At 47.7% G+C, this 20,109-nt stretch overlaps 1 protein-coding gene across 1 annotated transcript in view; it reads right to left on the minus strand.

The window, feature by feature from the left end:
* The window catches only part of acss1 (acyl-CoA synthetase short chain family member 1), a 24,610-nt gene extending 4,684 nt beyond the window's left edge, over nt 1–19,926 (minus strand). The window contains exons 1-9 of the mRNA XM_087849876.1: nt 19,602–19,926; nt 15,079–15,175; nt 12,007–12,206; nt 9,368–9,543; nt 9,143–9,295; nt 8,070–8,217; nt 3,822–3,959; nt 3,540–3,632; nt 2,475–2,587 (exon numbers count right to left, since the gene is read on the minus strand). Coding sequence (XP_087706002.1) covers nt 2,475–2,587; nt 3,540–3,632; nt 3,822–3,959; nt 8,070–8,217; nt 9,143–9,295; nt 9,368–9,543; nt 12,007–12,206; nt 15,079–15,175; nt 19,602–19,899 — 1,416 coding nt within the window. The 5' untranslated portion in view covers nt 19,900–19,926. The remainder of the gene's footprint in view (nt 1–2,474; nt 2,588–3,539; nt 3,633–3,821; nt 3,960–8,069; nt 8,218–9,142; nt 9,296–9,367; nt 9,544–12,006; nt 12,207–15,078; nt 15,176–19,601) is intronic.
* Nucleotides 19,927–20,109: the final 183 nt, after the last annotated feature.

A 20,109-nucleotide genomic window follows, 5' to 3' on the forward strand; every position in this document is an offset into this window, starting at 1 on the left:
CATTTTTGATTTTGTGTGTATCTGTTGGCTGTTCCTTCTTGTTTTTTTAATTTATTTTTATTTATTTATTTATTTATTTTTTCACAGGTGAACAACAATTAGTTTTGAGGGAACTTAACCATGGTCCGTTTTTTTTTTCATCTTGTCATTTTACTTTTCCAATATTTCTACTTCAGTTATTGCTATTCTGCTAAATCATAGTATTTCTGCCACTTTTTAGTATATGTGCTGATTACAGTATTTCTGCTAAATCATAGTATTTCTGCTATGTTATAATATTTGTGCTAAACCAGAGTATTTGTGCTGAAACATAGTCTTAATTTAAAATTACAATATACATAGCTCATCACAGTGTCTCTGGTAAATCACAGTATTTCTGCTATGTTGTACTATTTTTCTAAATCATAGTGTTTCTGTAATGTTTAAGTATTTTTGGCTAAATATATTCTTTCTGTTATCTTATACTATTTCTCCTAAATTCTTGTATTTTTGAGAAGTTATCATGTTTCTGGTAAGTTACAATATTTCTGCCAAGTTCTGCTATGCTATTGTATTTCTGCCAAGTATTATGTTTCCTCTAAGATATTGCAGTTCTGCTAAGTTATTACTTTTTAGCAAAGTTCCTTTGCTTCTGCAAAGTTTTTACAATTTCTGCAACTTTTCAGCTTTTTCAGCTAGTTTTAGCAGACAGCTTCAGCTTTAAAGCATCCACACTGCATTTTCGCAGGAAATGCAAATTTTTCTAGTTATTATTTGAATTATTTTATCAACCTTGTAAACCTGCAGTTTCTCTGACCTCCAGCAGAGGCAGGAGTGAGCCACACACTCCCCTGGTTACTGATACAAAAACTGTTTCATGAACCTGTTTTTACTGCATGAAGGACTAAAGTTTGCATCATTAGGGGCGTGGCCTCTCTGACTAACAGGTGGATGTAGCTCCACCTGAACTGGACCTGTGGACCGTGTCTGTGCTGCTGGAGACTTTTTAATGACATCATCTGAAAATATCATGGCTGCTATGATGTCACTGTACTAAGGCTGAGCTCCAGGTTTAGGATTTTGATTGGACGTCACTGATCAGCAGATATCTGAGTCTGTGCGATGCAGACGGACGACACCTGAGCGCTCCACCCTGAGAATAAATGCAGTGCGACATGCTCGCTGTGGGTGCAGGTACCCGATGAAGAGCCTCGAAGGCGCCGTGACGCTGTCGCTGAAGCTGCTTCCTGTGAGCTCGCCTTCACTCATTATTTTGTTTGAATAAAGATCTTGAATGTGGACTTACTGAGGCAGCGCGGGCGCTCAAAGGCTGCACGAGGCATGAACTCTGCATTAAATGAACGCGTGTCAGAGAGTTTTACTCATATACTGTGCTCCTGATGTCTGAAACACTGAATATTTGAAAGTTATTGAACAGATTTCCAGTAAACAACTCAGACCCTCCAGTTCATCCTGCTCTCTAACGTCTCACGTCGCCGTCCTGACAGCGACGCCACTGTAAGTGGTCGGTTAAATCCCGGACAGCCAGCGGCTGAACTGCGTTAACTCTGAGAGGATTGGAGTGAAAGTGACCTCGAGCTCCTCCCAGGATGAGGAGCTGAAGGAGCTCTAATCTAATTGAGTCCTCTCTGATGAAAAACCCTCAACGTCCGCAGATTACGCCTCTTTAACGAGCGGATAATTAATTTGGAGACGTGGCGATCGGAGTCCGAAAGTCTGTTAATCAAAGCAAACAGATGCTGCGGCGCCGCCTTAATGGAGAGATTAAAGAGGGTGTCACTGGAAGGCTCGCCATCTGAAGGTCTGAGCGCCGTTGATGAGACGCAGGATTGATGCGAGGCTGCTTCATCAGCAGGTCCGTCTCTGAACAGCTGCTTCACTCAGTACGTAATGATGCTTCCTGCTCCTCTCTGACGGGACCATTGGCTCCAACATGGACTTCCTGTTTCATCGTTAAAAGGTTCGCTGAGGTCAGAGGTCACTCACAGGATGCTCACAGATGAGCTGCCCCCTGCTGCTCATTAGAAACAGTTTTATCGTCACGCTTCGTCTGAATCTGTTGTTTGTATGATGCTTCGAGTTCTGAAGGTCAGCCGGGGTCACAGGTCACAGGTTCGTGGAGCTCACGATGACCCCAGCTTAACCTCTTTGTTTGGGTTCTTAAAGACGCTTCCCCTCTCATGCCAGATACCCGAGACCCCCTCCCAGGTGACTGAGCCCCGACTCACACCTGGACCCATGTGACCCTACCAGCTCCTCCCAGGCTGGATATTTTATTTATCCGCCACGTGACCTTTCAGCTCGCCACGCGTGCTCGTCTCATCACAGCCGCGCTGATCGAGTTTCATGATAATCGCCTGTTTGAACTGTATTAGGCTGAGCGTTAGCATGACTGGGGGCGTGGCCTCTTTGCCTGCCGGATGCATGGTAGTGTTAAGTCAACACAGGTATAAAGAGCAGAGACAGCCGCTCACCTTCTCTCCCATCAGGACGGGCTGGATACCAAAAAACGGCCTCATGGCCATCGCTGGAACGATGGGCGCTCCTTCGTCCGCCGGGCGTGGGGCGATGCAGACTCCGCCGGTCTCTGGGGGGGACAGAAACATCACGCCGCTGTGAGGTTATCACAGAGGACACTGCTGATGCGTTCCATGCTTTCTACCCGCCGCCACCAGATGGCCTCAGAGGTCGCCTCTGACTGCAGCTTTAATTTCCTTTAATTTCTTAATTTATTGGGATTTTCCTCCTTTTAAGAGTCAGAAGCAGCTGGCAGAGAGTTTAAAGTCCGATTTAAAAACACACTCTCGGACACTCGGTGTCGTGATTGTCGAGGAATTAGGTCACACGCACCCTGCTGTCGGTGATCCTGCACCGTCTCATCCCGGGGGGGGTTTCTGTGAGGCTGCAGGGGGGTCGGGGCATAAAGTGTGCAGGATTTGATCTTAATTCATTTTCTGCAGAGCTGCAGATGTTCCGCTGCTAATCGTTCAAATTAGGGTAAAGGCTTCACTAAAGAGAGAATCAGACGGACTTAGAGTCGGATCAGCGCCGCGAACAAAGACACCAGAAAACTTCCAGGAATTAAACCCGACCGCCGACGCCACAGCGAACACCCGGGCACGCTGTTCTTGGAAACGAAACTTAATAATAAAGCGAGCACATGTTTTCTAAACGTGTGAGCAACGATGCGATCAAGAATATTTCCAGTGTTTGTTGTCATAACTTCAGGACCCGCAGACGCTGCTCACACCTTCAACTCGTCGATTCAAACTGTAAATAAACAACGTTTCCCTCCAAACCCTTGTGCAGCGAACGCCTCGGCTGTGGCCGGGAACGCCCACTCGGCACACCTGTGTGTGCGACCTGGCCAGTTAGTCAGACTTTGGCCCTCTGGGCCGTCGAGCAGCAGAGACACACCTGAGTCGTTCTGCTGCTTCTCACAGCTGAGCTCAGGTAAGACTGAAGGCTTTATTTTTGCCCCGGCGCCATCGTTCATGGACGATTAGAAATCATGATAACAGTGTGTGGCTGAGTCTCACCTGTCTGCCACCAGGTGTCCACTAAAGGGCACCGCCCCTCTCCCACAACACTGTGAAACCAGTGCCAGGCCTCGTGGTTAATGGGCTCTCCCACTGTAAACGCACACACACACACACACACACACACACACACACACACACACGCACACACGCACACACACACACACACACGTTAGTACTTCTAAGTTTAATAATGAAACTCAGGTTATAAAACTAACTTTGTTGACATGTAGTGCGTAGATATTCCTCCCCAGAACACTCAGAGCTGATATTTTGTCCAACCTGATCCGAGCGTCCTCAGAGACGAGCGGTCGTACTTCTTCACCCAGCTCTCGCCGTACTTCAGCAGCAGTCGCAAAGCTGTCGGAGCGCCGTAAAACTGGCTGATCCTCAGACGCTCGACGGTTTCCCAGTACCTGCCTGAAGGAACCACAGAAACAAACATGTGGAAATACAGAACACACGACGTGCTTTCAGCTCAGTCACATGACGTTTCAGTCACATGACGTTTCAGTCACATGACTGAGCTGAAAACATGCCGAGTATTAAAACTTTGTTTGAAACACAGACACCAAACACCTGCAGTCAAAACCCAGGAGTAAAAAATCCACAGTAGTCTAACATCCATCACTCCATTAACATCCATCCATACATCCATCCACCCATCATCCATCCATCCATCCACCCATCATCCATCATCCATCCACCCATCATCCATCATCCATCCATCCACCCATCATCCATCCATCATCCATCCACCCATCATCCATCCATCATCCATCCATCCATCCATCATCCATCCACCCATCATCCATCATCCATCCATCATCCATCCACCCATCATCCATCCATCATCCATCCATCATCCATCCATCCATCCATCATCCATCCATCCACCCATCCATCATCCATCCATCATCCATCCACCCATCATCCATCCATCATCCATCCATCCATCCATCATCCATCCATCCACCCATCCATCATCCATCCATCCATCATCCATCCATCCACCCATCCACCCATCATCCATCCATCCATCCACCCATCATCCATCATCCATCCACCCATCATCCATCCATCCATCCATCATCCATCCATCCACCCATCCATCATCCATCCATCATCCATCCACCCATCATCCATCCATCATCCATCCATCCATCCATCATCCATCCATCCACCCATCCATCATCCATCCATCCATCATCCATCCATCCACCCATCCACCCATCATCCATCCATCCATCCACCCATCATCCATCATCCATCCACCCATCATCCATCCATCCATCCACCCATCATCCATCCACCCATCATCCATCCATCCATCCACCCATCATCCATCATCCATCCATCCATCATCCATCCATCCACCCATCATCCATCCATCCATCATCCATCCATCCACCTATCATCCATCCATACATCCATCCACCCATCATCCATCCATCCATCCACCCATCATCCATCATCCATCCATCCACCCATCATCCATCCATCCATCATCCATCCATCATCCATCCATCCATTCATCATCCATCCATCCATCATCCATCCATCCATCCACCCATCATCCATCCATCCATCCACCCATCATCCATCCATCCATCATCCATCCATCCCTCCATCATCCATCCACCCATCATCCATCCATCCACCCATCATCCATCCATCCATCCATCCATCCATCATCCATCATCCATCCATCCACCCATCATCCATCCATCCATCATCCATCCATCCCTCCATCATCCATCCACCCATCATCCATCCATCCACCCATCATCCATCCATCCATCCATCCATCATCCATCCATCCATCCATCATCCATCCATCCACCCATCATCCATCCATCCATCATCCATCCATCCATCCACCCATCATCCATCCATCCATCATCCATCCATCCCTCCATCATCCATCCACCCATCATCCATCCATCCACCCATCATCCATCCATCCATCCATCATCCATCATCCATCCATCCATCCATCATCCATCATCCAGCCATCCATCCATCCATCATCCACCCATCATCCATCCATCCATCCATCCATCCATCATCCATCCATCCATCATCCATCCACCCATCCACCCATCATCCATCCATCCATCCATCATCCATCCATCATCCATCCATCCATCATCCATCATCCATCCATCCATCCACCCATCCATACATCCATCCATCCATCCATCTGCCCGCCATCCATCCATCCATCCATCCACCTATCATCCATCCATCCACCCATCATCCATCCATCTGCCCGCCATCCATCCATCCACCCATCATCCATCCATCCATCCACCCATCCATCCATGTGCCCGCCATCCATCCACCCACCCATCTACCCATCATCCATCCATCCATCCATCTGCCCGCCATCCATCCATCCATCATCCATCCATCCACCCATCATCCATCCATCCACCCATCATCCATCCATCTGCCCGCCATCCATCCATCCACCCATCATCCATCCATCCATCCACCCATCCATCCATGTGCCCGCCATCCATCCATCCATCTGCCCGCCATCCATCCATCCATCATCCATCCATCCACCCATCATCCATCCATCTGCCCGCCATCCATCCATCCATCCATCCGCCCATCATCCATCTGCACGCCATCCATCCACCCATCATCCATCCATCATCCATCCATCCACCCATCATCCATCCATCCATCATCCATCCATCCACCTATCATCCATCCATACATCCATCCACCCATCATCCATCCATCCATCATCCATCCATCATCCATCCATCCATTCATCATCCATCCATCCACCCATCATCCATCCATCCATCATCCATCCATCCATCCACCCATCATCCATCCATCCATCATCCATCCATCCCTCCATCATCCATCCACCCATCATCCATCCATCCACCCATCATCCATCCATCCATCCATCATCCATCATCCATCCATCCATCCATCATCCATCATCCAGCCATCCATCCATCCATCATCCACCCATCATCCATCCATCCATCCATCCATCATCCATCATCCATCCATCCATCATCCATCCACCCATCCACCCATCATCCATCCATCCATCCATCCATCCATCATCCATCCATCATCCATCCATCCATCATCCATCCATCCATCCACCCATCCATACATCCATCCATCCATCCATCTGCCCGCCATCCATCCATCCATCCACCCATCATCCATCCATCCACCCATCATCCATCCATCTGCCCGCCATCCATCCATCCACCCATCATCCATCCATCCATCCACCCATCCATCCATGTGCCCGCCATCCATCCACCCACCCATCTACCCATCATCCATCCATCCATCCATCTGCCCGCCATCCATCCATCCATCATCCATCCATCCACCCATCATCCATCCATCCACCCATCATCCATCCATCTGCCCGCCATCCATCCATCCACCCATCATCCATCCATCCATCCACCCATCCATCCATGTGCCCGCCATCCATCCACCCACCCATCTACCCATCATCCATCCATCCATCCATCTGCCCGCCATCCATCCATCCATCATCCATCCATCCACCCATCATCCATCCATCTGCCCGCCATCCATCCATCCATCCATCCGCCCATCATCCATCTGCACGCCATCCATCCACCCATCATCCATCCATCATCCATCCATCCATCCGCCCATCATCCTTCTGCCCGCCATCCATCCATCCATCCACCCATCATCCATCCATCCATCCATCCACCCATCATCCATCCATGTGCCCGCCATCCACCCATCCACCCATCCACCCATCATCCATCCATATTCCAGATGTCCTTCTCCCCAGAAGCTCCTCCTCAGAGATCCTGATGTGTTCCCAGGCCAGATGAGATGCCTGAACCCCTGATGCGTGAACTACCTCAGCCGACAACCAAAGAGACCAGTACAGAGGAGCAGTTGTTCTACTCCAAGGCTCTCCCTGTTCATCATCTGACCAGGACGCCTCCTCGCTGATTTCCAATGGGCGTCCCCAACAGGAATTAAAACTGCAGAAATACCCTGAAAGATTATGTATCTCACCTGGATATTGGAGCACCTCAGGGTCTTTACCTTACAACATGAAGCCCCTTCAGGTGACTATTGTGATTTTATGCTATATAAATTAAATAAAATGTATTTAAAATAATGGAATATAAACCACAGCTGGGGATTAAATGTCTGGAGTACTTACTAACACTCACACTGAGTGTGAACCCATTAATCTGATTTCTTTTTATTTCTGATTTAATTTCACAGTTACTTCCAGTTTACGTCTGCACCTATCAAACAAGACCACAACATGACTATAAAATCACATTCACCTTGTGGCGCCTCTTTGAGGTCACAGATGTTTGAGAAAACAGAGGAAGTACGGTAATAAAACAATGGAGGTGCGATAAGCTGCCTGTGCAGGTAATAAAACACCTTTAATGAGTCACTAGAACACCTGGTTGTACTTCCTTGAGGTCACCTGTGAGGAGAGGGCGGGGCTTCATGAGCTTCACGTGATACTCTTACCTGGGTTTGGATAAACAGGTGTGCTCTCAAACAGGACGGTGGTGGCGCCGTTGCACAGCGGGCCATACACCACGTAGCTGTGTCCCGTAATCCAGCCGACGTCTGCCACGCAGCCGAACACGTCACCGTCCCGGTAATCAAACACGTACTGTAACAATAAGATTGTCTCAGTCAGCTGAGACTGAAGACGTCACCTGGATGACGAAACGTCCAGATGAACAGAGTCAACTTTTAGAGAATAAAGAAAAAGGATAACAGACACATTTGTTCATTTATGAATAAATTCGGCACTTTTGGTGCTCCACATGTAAACTGAGTGTGACACACTAAATGAAACTCACAGTGTTTGTAGCTGAGCGGCTGAAGCAGCTGATCCGAAGCGTTTCAACCACAAACACACCCCCCCCCCCCCCCCCCCCCCCCCCCCCCGTCGCTCCTTTTTCACATAAATCAGCTTTTGTTCTGTTTCACATCCAAACAACCAGCGAGCCAAAAACTCTGAGCCGCTAAGCAGCTTTAGAAATTAGCACTGATAAATATTTGGCAGACATGGAGGTGTGTGTGTGTGGGGGGGGGGGGGGTTATGTTTATATTCATTTATGAACAACAACATCAGGTCATCATGTGACACATGCAGAGGAAGCGATGTCTCAATAAAGGCTAATTTGGCTCGCTCTTCATCATCACCCTCTTCTTCCTCCTCGCCGCTGAGGTCATTGTGTTGCGGCCTGTTATGTAATTGCTCTGCTTTGTCTTCAAGGACACAAACAGCCCATTCAAAAACATGAAACTTTATCAAACGTCCTGCCAGAGGAGGGTGAGGGAGGAGGTGAGGGAGGAGGTGAGGGAGGAGAAACCCCCCCTGCCTCCCCCGCCTCCCCCACTGAGAACAACGTCTCAGTTATTCTCAACTCTGCAAACGTCGTTAGAACAGGTTTCAGGTCGCTGACATAGAAATCACGCCTGCAGCCAATCAAAAGCTGACGCCAGAGAGGAGAACCTGCACCTGAAACATCTCCTGCTGACGTTCCTCAGAACCTCCATACGGAACATTTGGGGAAGAGGACGAGTACCTGGAGTGTCAGGGATGCGTACAGCAGGTATCCCGCCTGTGTGTGGACGACGCCCTTCGGTTTGCCCGTGCTGCCCGACGTGTAGAGCAGGAAGAGGAGGTCCTCGCTGTCGAGAGCCTCGGGCGCACAGACGGCCGGCTGAGAGGACATCGCCTGCAACACGACAGCTCAAACGCTGATCAACAACTCAATATTCAGATTGTATCGATGAAGTATCGATCTCACCTCCTCCAGCTGGACGTCCCTCTCTCCCATCACCACCGGCGTCTCAGTCCTCCGACCGACGAAGACGTGCTGGACGGAGGGACAGGTCTTTACCGCGGCGTCCACGGTGGCTTTGAGCTGGATGACGCGGCCTCCTCTCACACCTTCATTAAAGGTGATCACAGCTTTACAGCCAGCTGGAGAGCAGCAGAGGGACAGTTTGTCATGATTTAACGCTGAAGCGGAGTTCCTCAGGGCTCAACCCCGGGTCCTCTTTCATTTCACTTTATTGCTTCTTTTAAAAGTTTCCCCGCGGTCACGCTCAGTCAGAGATCACTCCCAGGTGTTTGACATGTGACGTCACCTGATCTGTTCCTGAGGAGCACACACTGAGCACTTCTTCTTCTCTTGTATGACTTTAGAAACTCACTCGTCAAACGTTGTTACTCATTAACAGACGTTCCTCTGAGGGGTATTACAGTTAATCTGCTTTATGAATGCACTGTGAGTGTGTCACAGACACTGTGAGTTTGTCACAGACACTGTGAGTGTGTCACAGACACTGTGAGTGTGTCACAGACACTGTGAGTGTGTCACAGACACTGTGTGTGTGTCACAGACACTGTGAGTGTGTCACAGACACTGTGAGTGTGTCACAGACACTGTGTGTGTGTCACAGACACTGTGAGTGTGTCACAGACACTGTGTGTGTGTCACAGACACTGTGAGTGTGTCACAGACACTGTGAGTTTGTCACAGACACTGTTTGTGTGTCACAGACACTGTGAGTGTGTCACAGACACTGTGAGTGAGTCTGACGTTGTGAGCTGCCTCATTTCATCTCATTTGAAAGTTTTACAGTTGAATCCTGAGCTGCTTCACAGATGTTGGTTTTAGAGAAAGTTTGATCCTGTCAGCTTTAAAATGTTCATTATTGTCACGATTACTAACATCATAATTCTCTGAATGTGTACATTTAAATGTGTTTTTGTGTCCGACAGTGAAAATCTGCCAACAGGAAGTCAAACTGTGGCTGAAAACTAGAGTCGACCTTTGAACTGCATAAAAATATAAGAGTCTGGTGATAAAACGTTGCTGCGTCTGTTCCAGAGGTCAGAGGTCAGTGTCAGGGTTGGCTCTGACTAAGGCGAGTGTGTGTCTGCTGCTGGTTTTGGTTCATGTGAAGAAACTGTTGAAGTCCAGACGAACTTCCGCTCTCAGCTCACAATCTGCAGATAATCCCAGATTTAGTGCAGATGAGCATCAAATACGCAATAACAGAAAGTTGCACTGCCCTGTTTGTGCTTATTCAGCCATCAGCCACAGAGGACGCTGGAAGGAGGCGGGGATTGGCTGAAAAAATATGTGTTGGTAAATTTACCAGCAGCAGGAGTCTGACGAGGATTTGCTTCTTGAATCTGCACCAAGAAAAAAACTGAGAAACTGCAGAAACCCTAAAACGATTCAGACGACAGAAGAATCGCTGGTTTCCTCATTTCCTGCTGCTGCTGTCGGTTCAAACGACCGTTGGGTTTTATTGCTACTCCTGAAACGCCACGCTTCACTGATTTGTTTCCAAAACACATCCCTGGACGGCGAGGCTGACCTCCACGTCCCTGAACCCTCAGACCAGACGCACCACAAGCTAGAAATGACTCTGTGATTCTGCGGGAATCGAACAGTCAGAGCTTTAAATGTTCAGTGTTTGTGAGAGATTAGATCGCACAGAGAGCGTCGGGGACTGACATGCAGGAAATGGTCCGGCAGCAAACAGGTCACCTGTTCAGCCAGGTGAGGTTCAGCAGCAGCCCACAGGGTAAATGTTTAACATGCAGCGGATCCAGGATGCCCTCAGGAGCTTTGATTTAGGGTCACACGGTTTATTACCCGTGATCATCCCATGGTCACCGGTGAGCGGTGCAGGTGTCGACAACAACATAGACGCTAGGAGACTCGTACCGCTCGCTCTGATGGAAGGATGGAGGGAAGCTCGGGGTTCAGTACCTAACCCTAGCCATGCTCCGCCTCCTGACAGGGAACTTTTACCTATTTGGCATCATCGACAAATACGTGACCACAAAGGAACCGTGAGGCTAAAGAGACGCTGGACGGGAACATGTTCATGAAGCTCTGTTGGTCTCACACACAGCCCGACTTCTTCTCTGGTTTCTTCTTTGTTCAGTGACTGAATGTGGAGCCAACGACGCATCATCAGGAACCATCTCTGTGGTGATGAAGAGGAGGACCTCTGCCCTCAGCAGAGTCACATGATGACTTCATGCACTGCAGGCGTGCTTACACCGACGTTTCTAATAATGAGGTGTTTGAGATTTTCCTCGAGTGGCTGAGGAATGGTCGCGATCCGGCCTTTGAAGCTGTGCTGCACATGCGTGCAGGTCAGTGACATCTCTCAGGTTTCCTCTGGTCGGTGGAACAGGTAAGACTGCTGAATCTGTACGTTTGCTCAGAGGAATCATTACTCAGTGTGTCAGCGTTCCTAACATGAATGAAGCACCTTTACATGTCTGTTTGTTGGTGATCTGCACCTGCTGAAACTTTAACATCCTCACCTCCTCAAAGCTCATCTGTCCTTAGAGAATTCATCATAATGAACATCAGAGGGCTGATGATGATGATGATGATGAAAGAGGTGTACTCACCGTCTTGGATCCTTCCTGCTAGAGCATCAGAGCTGAATCCGGCAAACACCACGGTGTGCACCGCGCCGATACGGGCACACGCCAACATGGCTGCCACCGCCAGCGGAGACACGGGCATATAAATGGCCACTCGGTCACCTTTGTTGATCCCGTGACTCTTCAGGGCGTTGGCAAGGCGGCAAGTTGTCTCCAGCAGCTCCCTGCAGGTCAGACAGAGTGAGGATGATGACGGTGGCTGATTATTTCCAGCTTTGTGTATTTATTCTCAAAGGGAAGAGCGGCTTTGCATGACTCTTAGTTTGAAATAATCCTTCTTTGTCTGAGTTTGTCATCCGTCTAAAACCAGCTGCTTTAGCTCCTCCCCTTACAGAAAACAGGACTAATCAGACAGCAGGACATGGGAGGAAACGATAAACAGCTGGTGACAACATCACCTGATGAGAGCTGAACCTGCGTCATGGTCAATGGCGCCACTCCGTGCATACCTGTGCTTGGTGTCAATGTCACCTCCAACACACTAGTTGGCAGTGGAGTTCCTGTCTTCAGAAAGGATATCAGAAGGAGAGGCTGGAAACGGGAGATAACTAACGTGGAGGCACCTAACCAAAGGCCAATCAGTCACCACAGGCTATTACATTTGCAGACAGGTGTAGGTTAGGGTGGTGCTGGTTCAGGTGTGGCTACGACATAACGCAGGAGTATGACTCCCACCGTGACCCTTCTGAAAGCTGAGCCTGTAAATTCGAGTGCAGCACCCTAAAAATATCCGGTCTTTAAGTGATGACGTATGAATCCTGGGTCCAAACTGCTCTGATTATTAAGGCTGTTGTGTTTTTAACATGTTTTCATGTTTTGTATCTTGTTCTGTTTAATCTGAACAAGCCGCTAAAAACAGTCAGTGATCACTGTCGGCCTGTTTTTATCACCACTGTTCATTTTAAAGCTCAGTTTTAAACCCTCATGATGTAGCTACAGCCCAGCTGCAGTATGTTAATGACTAACCTTATACTGTGGATGGATTATCTCAGTTGTTCTCCTGACTGAAGTTTGGTCTGTTTACAGCATCCTGCCATGCGATTGCATTTGTCTCTAACCATCAGGAACCCTCACGTTAACTTTTATCGAGTGGAAAGAAGTTAGCGTTCATCCTCCAGCTTCACTGTGTTTATGCTAACATAGCTGTGTAGCTAGCAATCACGCAGCATATGATTATCTACCAGCTAGTCCAACTTCAGTAACCCTACAAACGTCACTGCTGTTTAGTTTTCTGTCTTCATTTATGTTGGAAGTGACAGCAGCGCTGTACGTTTTAACTTTTCATAAAGAACATGCTATATCATGTTTAGATGGAAACTAGCGAGCTAACGTCCTGCTAACTTCTATCCATCCAGCTATCCATTTTCTTCAGCTTGTCCGAGGCCGGGTCGCGGGGGCAGCAGCCCAAGCAGAGAAGCTCAGACCTCCCTCTCCCCAGCCACCTCCTCCAGCTTATCCGGAGGAACACCGAGGCGTTCCCAGGCCAACCGAGAGATAAATAAAGCTTTATTTAGTCTAATCTAATAACTTTATTCTCAGCCAAACCAATTTACTCCCCAACAAATAAAACACCCAAAAAAGCAAAACAATAACATTTTAAGTTATCTAAGTGACTTATATATAATGTTTAACCTGAGTAGCCAAAGACCGCGGGGGCGTCTGACAACGATGTGCAGGGAGTTCGCTGTTGTCCTGGGTCAGCTATCGAGCTGGTGGGTAACAGACGTGTCTGAAAACGTCGGAGCACTTTTCAAATGTGTGATGTCTTGATAAACCAAGCAGATATTTGAGGTTTACACAGCTACATTCTCGCCTGAAAATATGTTTACGTTTATTTTGTGACCCAGAAAGAATAATAAGAGTAATATTAAAGCTAAGCAGCGGCCGCCATTGATAGAAACTGGAATTGGCGCTATGAATTCTGGGATATGGTGGGCCACGAAGGACCCCCGACCCATCCTTCAAATCTGGGGGAAAGGAGGACGCATTTGTCGACCAGATTCAGAGGACTCTACGAATTTGGACAGCCTTCTTCGCGTTGCAGGTAGTGATGGGATTTCTGGCTCTTTTTAGAGAACCGGCTCTTTCGGCTCCCAACCGGCTCTTCAGGTTGTTTTGTTGCTTTAATTAATTTATTATTAACAACAATATAAAATTATGCACAAAAGGAATTACTAATGTAAAAAAAAACATGTTTTTATTTATATATGTTTATATATAAATATATGCGGTGTTTTGGAGCACGTACAAACTGCAAAACACATTTCTAGAGTTAACTGAACTTCCAAAACAGAGCTACTAGATCACTTAAATTACACAATTGAAAGCATGTGTGTGTTGTTTGTGTATTTATACACAAGCACTCATATATATTCAAATAATTAAAAAAAAAAGTTCATTTACCTGTTACTACCACACACCAAATCCGGTCGTTGGTACTTGCTGGCTTGTGTAGCCACTAGGTAACAAAAGCTCAACACTGCCCCCTAGCATCCTGGAGCACTTCTGTTGTGTTTTTACGTGTTTTGGAGTTTTTACGTGTTTTTACGTGTTTTGGAGTTTGTACGTGTTTTGGAGATTACTATACCTTTCTAATGTGACGTTGTTGTCCCTGGCTCTCTCTCTCCCTCCCGCTCTGTTCCTGTGCTACTGAGTGTAACTCATCCTTCTAGTTTTACATCCTGCCTGGTGTTTCTTGCTGTGTAATCTTTGTTCTCTTCGACACTTTGCTGTGTTTGGATTTGGTTATCTCCTTTGGTTAGCTCCCATGCTGTTGGCAGAGAGACTCTCAGCTGAATATATCAATCAGACCATCACAGCTGTAACTGAAACCCTGCAAAGTGAAGCTGCTGACAGCTGAGGTTAGGTGAAGATGCACAGCACATCAGAAACACCTGCTCCACCTTTACGTTGCTCTAACACCTCTGTGGCTTTGCTGCGTGCTGATAAGATAAAGAGCGGTGACATCTGCATAGAGGGAGGTCATGGCTTGATTTCTATCAGTACAGCTGATTAAATGATAACAGGTGTTCTTACCTGTAGGTGACCTTCACCTCAGTGCCGGGTTCATCTTGCTCCCAGATCAGAGCCACTCGGTCCGGATGTTTTTCCACGTGGACATCCAGGCAGTTCACTGACAGACAGACAGACAACTTTTTATCAAACAATAAAAACCAGATTCAGATCACACAGTGCTCACACAGATTTACACAGATCTGAGAGTCACGGGTCTTTGTTTTTATAGAAAATGTTTCAGATCTTTGAGTTCAGCTCATGATAAAAAAAACAAAGTGTTGAGTTTTTGTTCAGTGTAATATCAGTTTGTTTTCCTACAGAGCAGCACCAGGAAGCTTTAAACATTTCATGCACTGCCCCAGTATCTCCGATCATTTCCAGCACAAAGTGAACCTTTCAAAGCCAAAAATACAAAGTGTCACAGACAAGGCAGCTGCATAAACTCGAGGCTGGACACAAATGAGGACGGCAATCAGAGACAACGGTACGGGGAGACTGAGCCCATTTATACAAGGTGACCCAAAGAAAACCCAGAACCGACACAAAACAGGACGGCACTGACCACAGAGACCCAAAACCCCCACAAGGGAAGGCTGGGAACTACAGGGAATAAACCCTGACCACAACACGACTGGAAATACGCGGAGCTAAAGAGCTAAAGAGCTAAAGAGCAGTGACGAATGTGGAAATCAAACTCAACTAAAACCAGAGCAGAAAGTTCACAACCTCAGAACTCTCTAACGCTCTACGAGGCACCTGTTAGTCAAAGAGGCCACACCCCTAATAATGCTTTAAGCCTCAGTCCTACATGCTACACCTGTAGAGGTGTTATGGGGGTAAATTATCTACAGAAACCAGAAATGTTTGTGTATCAGGCTGTAAATATGTTGACTCATCGCTGCCTCTGCTGGACACGAGAAAAACTGCAGGTTTAAGGTTTCTTTTTCAGCCCTGGATGGCTCAATGCCTCACGGCTGCTGAGTCCCGTCAGCAGCTACAGGAACGTCTGATGGAGGTCTGAAGGTTACGCACTGATAGATTTACAGACCGGTCTGACCCTGAGTCTCAGAAATGGTGTTTGTGGTGAAAATCACACCACCAATATTTCACTTTACTCACTTTGCTTCTGGATTTTACGCCACGGAGGTGGATTTCATACAGAAACTGACTGAATAAAATACGATCAATTCTGCTAAGCAAACGTTTGAAGCTGAGGAAACAAATGTTTCTCTTCATTGTTTAATAATCTTTAAGAAGACAGGATTCAAGCCAAACATCATCACACTCCTATATTTACTCGTTTTATCTCATCAGGTTTCAGTTCATCGTGAAAAAACCTGCAGCTGCAGCTGTGTCCTCTATCCCTCGTGTTTTGTGGCCTCAGCATCTCTCGGATCCTCTAATGATTAATTCTGCATCTGATGCAAAGTGCTGCAAACACATCGTGTGATGCAGAGCGTCTTCATTTATGTTCTGATTGAACATTAATCTGAAAATGGGCTTAAATCTGCAGATCCTGTCACGCAGCAGCTTTACAAAGTCATTTATGTAACAAAGAGCAGGAACAGAAAAGAAAAGCATCCAATCAGATTGGAGAGAAATCCTCCAGCCGGCGTTATTGGAATATTATTGGATTATTATTGGATTATTATTGGATTATTATTGGATTATCATGAGAGAGAGAAAAACAACAGAGGAGGATAAAGAGAAACGCAGTCAGGTCACACCCTGCAGAGGCAGATACTCAGTAAACCATTATAATTACTCACTGTCTCAGTTACTTCCTGTCATGTGTTTACACACTAACATGCACACAGTAAGCTAACGTGTGAAACCTCCAGTCTGATCGCTGACTCTTATTTAACCCAATAAACAAACACTGACTTTAAATCTTGATTTCTATCAAATCGTATCAATAAAGCTCAACGAGCACAGCAGTGACAGCAACAGTAACCTCTGCTGCAAACACTGAAGCAGAAACATCTGAACATCAGAAACTTCAGCACAGACCAGAGCGTCACATAAAAATGGACGCCAGCTCCTCCCCTGCCTCAGGTAAAGAGCTGCAGGTGTGTTACTGTCAGGTGAAGTGGCTTTATTGTAATTTTGACCGTGTGCAGGGGTTCAGTACACAGTGAACTGAGACAGAGTTCCTCCAACACCCTGGTGCAGACAATCAGCACGGGACTGCATGAAGTGCAAGTGTGCAAAAACACAACAACAGTGCAATAGAAATGTGCAAAAGACTGAGCAGGATGTAACTGTGTCAGTCACGGAGTGTGCAGGAGTCTGGGGGGGAAGCAGCTGTTCCTCGGTGTGTGTGGCGTCCTCCACGATGCTGGTGGCTCTGCAGATGGAGCAGGTGTGGTAGGTGTCTGTGATGGAGGGAAGAGAGGCTCCAATGATCCTCTCAGCTGCGCTCACTATCCGTTGTAGAGCATTGTGATCCGATACGGTGCAGTTACCATTCAGACAGTGATGCAGCTGCTCAGGACGCTCTCGATAGTCGCTCTGCAGAAGGTGGTGAGAATGGCAGGAGGGAGATGGGCTTCCCTCAGCTTCCTCAGGAAGTAGAGACGCTGCTGGGCCTTCTTAGTTATGGAGCTGGTGTTGAGGGACCAGGAGAGGTTCTCCACCAGGTGGACACCAAGGACTCTGGTGCTCTTGACGACCTCCGCAGAGGATCCATCGATGTTCAGTGGACAGTGATCTCTCCGTGCTGTCCTGAAGTCAACAATCATCTCTTTTGTTTTGTCCACAGTCAGAGACAGGTTGCTGGCTCGACACCAGACCGTCAGCTGTTGCAGCTCCTCTGTGCTGACTCGTTCCTGCTGATGTCGCTCAGTGTGGTGGTGTTGGAGATGCTGCCAGACTGTCTGAGGCCTCTGCGTCAGCATCCAGGTGCAGAGAGAGGCTCAGTTTAACGATCAGGTGGAATGATTGTGCTGAAGTCTATGAACAGCATTCATCAGGTGTGTTACTGACAGGTGTGTTACTGACAGGTGTGTTACTGACAGGTGGGCTTGAGCTGAGCTTCAGGGGTCACCAGTTTCTGCAGTTATGGTCTGAAACATAATCATGTGACAGTAAAGGTGACCTTTGACCTGTTGAATATAAAACGGCACTACTTGAGGGTTTGATCCGGTTTGGATGAAGTCCAGGTGAGTGTGTGCAGAACCAGAGGCGGGAGCTCTCGCTGTGTTATCAGCCACGCACATTCCTCCAGACCACGCCTCCTCCTTCTGCCAACAGCTCATTATCAGCTCAGTCAGCGGCGGTGGCTCCGCCCAGCAACGTGGAAGTAACGGGTGTGGTAAAAAACGGAAACAAACGACCACATGAGGAGATGTGCGTATTCATAAAAAGGTGAATACGTGATGAGAGCCTGCGGCACAGGACTGAACTTTACCTTCATTTTATGATCATTATATGTGCTCACATGCATTAACACAGACACGCCCACACATCGATGCGTTTGTTTAAAAGGATTCATTCATGTGCAAAAACACACGACTGTCTGCATGAATGAAGTCTGAAAGCAGAGCCGTTATTAACCTTTAAACAGAACAAACAGACACATTTCTGAATGACCTCTGGTGAGTCGTCCTTTCTTCTGGCCTCATTAGGAGCCGCCGTACAAACACTCAGACGGGCCAGAGCTTTAAACTGTGACTGATCAGCAACAAAAGAACACCCCCCCACCACCATTACACCCCCACCACCATTACACCAGCAGCTCCGACTGGAAGCAGGTTTCAAACTGAGCTCAGGCCTCAATGATCAAACTGTGTGACAACAAAACCTTCATTTAGCCTCAGAGCTGCAGACCCAGAGAGTCCTTTACAAACACACTCCAGAGAAAACCAAGGTACAAAACTACTGACTTACACTTTATCAGATAAAACATTTAAACGCATCAGTAAATGTAATTAAAGCAAGCAATTTACTTATATAGCACTTTCAGATCAGCCCCCAGCTGAACACTTGACACGCCAAACATGATGCACTGAACATGTTAAAGAATAATAATAATAAATATATATATTAAAATAAAAAATAACAGGATTATTAAAATGACATTTAAAATAATAAAATGAGCACAAATAGCAAAAACAATAATAAATAGAAAATGATGATGAGCATGACATTTAAAACAATAAAATCAGGGTCAGACTGTCATAAGCCCAGCAGCTGCTCTGTTGTTACTGCGTGGAAACCGCAGACGGTAAAAATGGTGAAAATCTGAAAGTTCGGCTTTTTATCGACTTTTTCTTCATTACAAACTTTGACTGAAGCGCACAAACAGCCGCGCACACAGGCGAGTAAAATCAGGCACATTTTGAATGAAGTCTGGTGCAGACACTGGCTCCCTGCACAGAGGAGTTCAGGGCTCCTGCGCTCAGTATCGATCACTGATTAATAACAGTTATTAGCGTGTTATTGATTGGCACGCGCAGGAAACGTGACCGACACCGGGAAGTTTGACTGAGCACGACGGAGGAACTATCGGGATCGATCAGGTTATTGATCGACGGGAAACTCACCGGACACGTTGAGCTTTCCTCCCAGGAACCAGCCGATCCTCCCGCTGCTCAGGTCGCAATCCCGGACCCGGTGGAACGGTTCCACCCAGCGGAGCCTGTCGGTGGCGGCGGCCCCCCAGAACCGATCCGGGTCCGTGACGGAGAGGCGGTACAGGTCCCCGTGGGAGAGCCGGGACAGCTCGGTGCTCCAGGTCCCGGGGGCAGGAGCGTGATAGGACAGACACCTGCCGGGTCCCGGAGCCCTGCGGCGGCTCAGCGCGGCCCAGAAGAGCCCGGACCCCCTGTTGCGCGCGGCCATGGCGATCCTGAGCGGTCAGCTGTGGGACTGGAACACCTCCGCTCCTCAGAGCCGGCCCCTCGGCCCTCCCACCCCTCAGGTGTGTCCAGGTGCAGCAGGTATGGAGGAACAGTGGTGCCGAGTTTCGGTGCTCCAGCACCGTTATGAACATAATTATACCTGAAGTCTGAGTTTTGGATCGAAGAGTTAAAAATGAAATTCTGAACTTAT

This window comes from Neolamprologus brichardi, chromosome 13, assembly GCF_056152115.1.
Source record: "Neolamprologus brichardi isolate AB-2024 chromosome 13, ASM5615211v1, whole genome shotgun sequence".
NCBI classification, from domain to species: Eukaryota; Metazoa; Chordata; class Actinopteri; order Cichliformes; family Cichlidae; genus Neolamprologus; species Neolamprologus brichardi.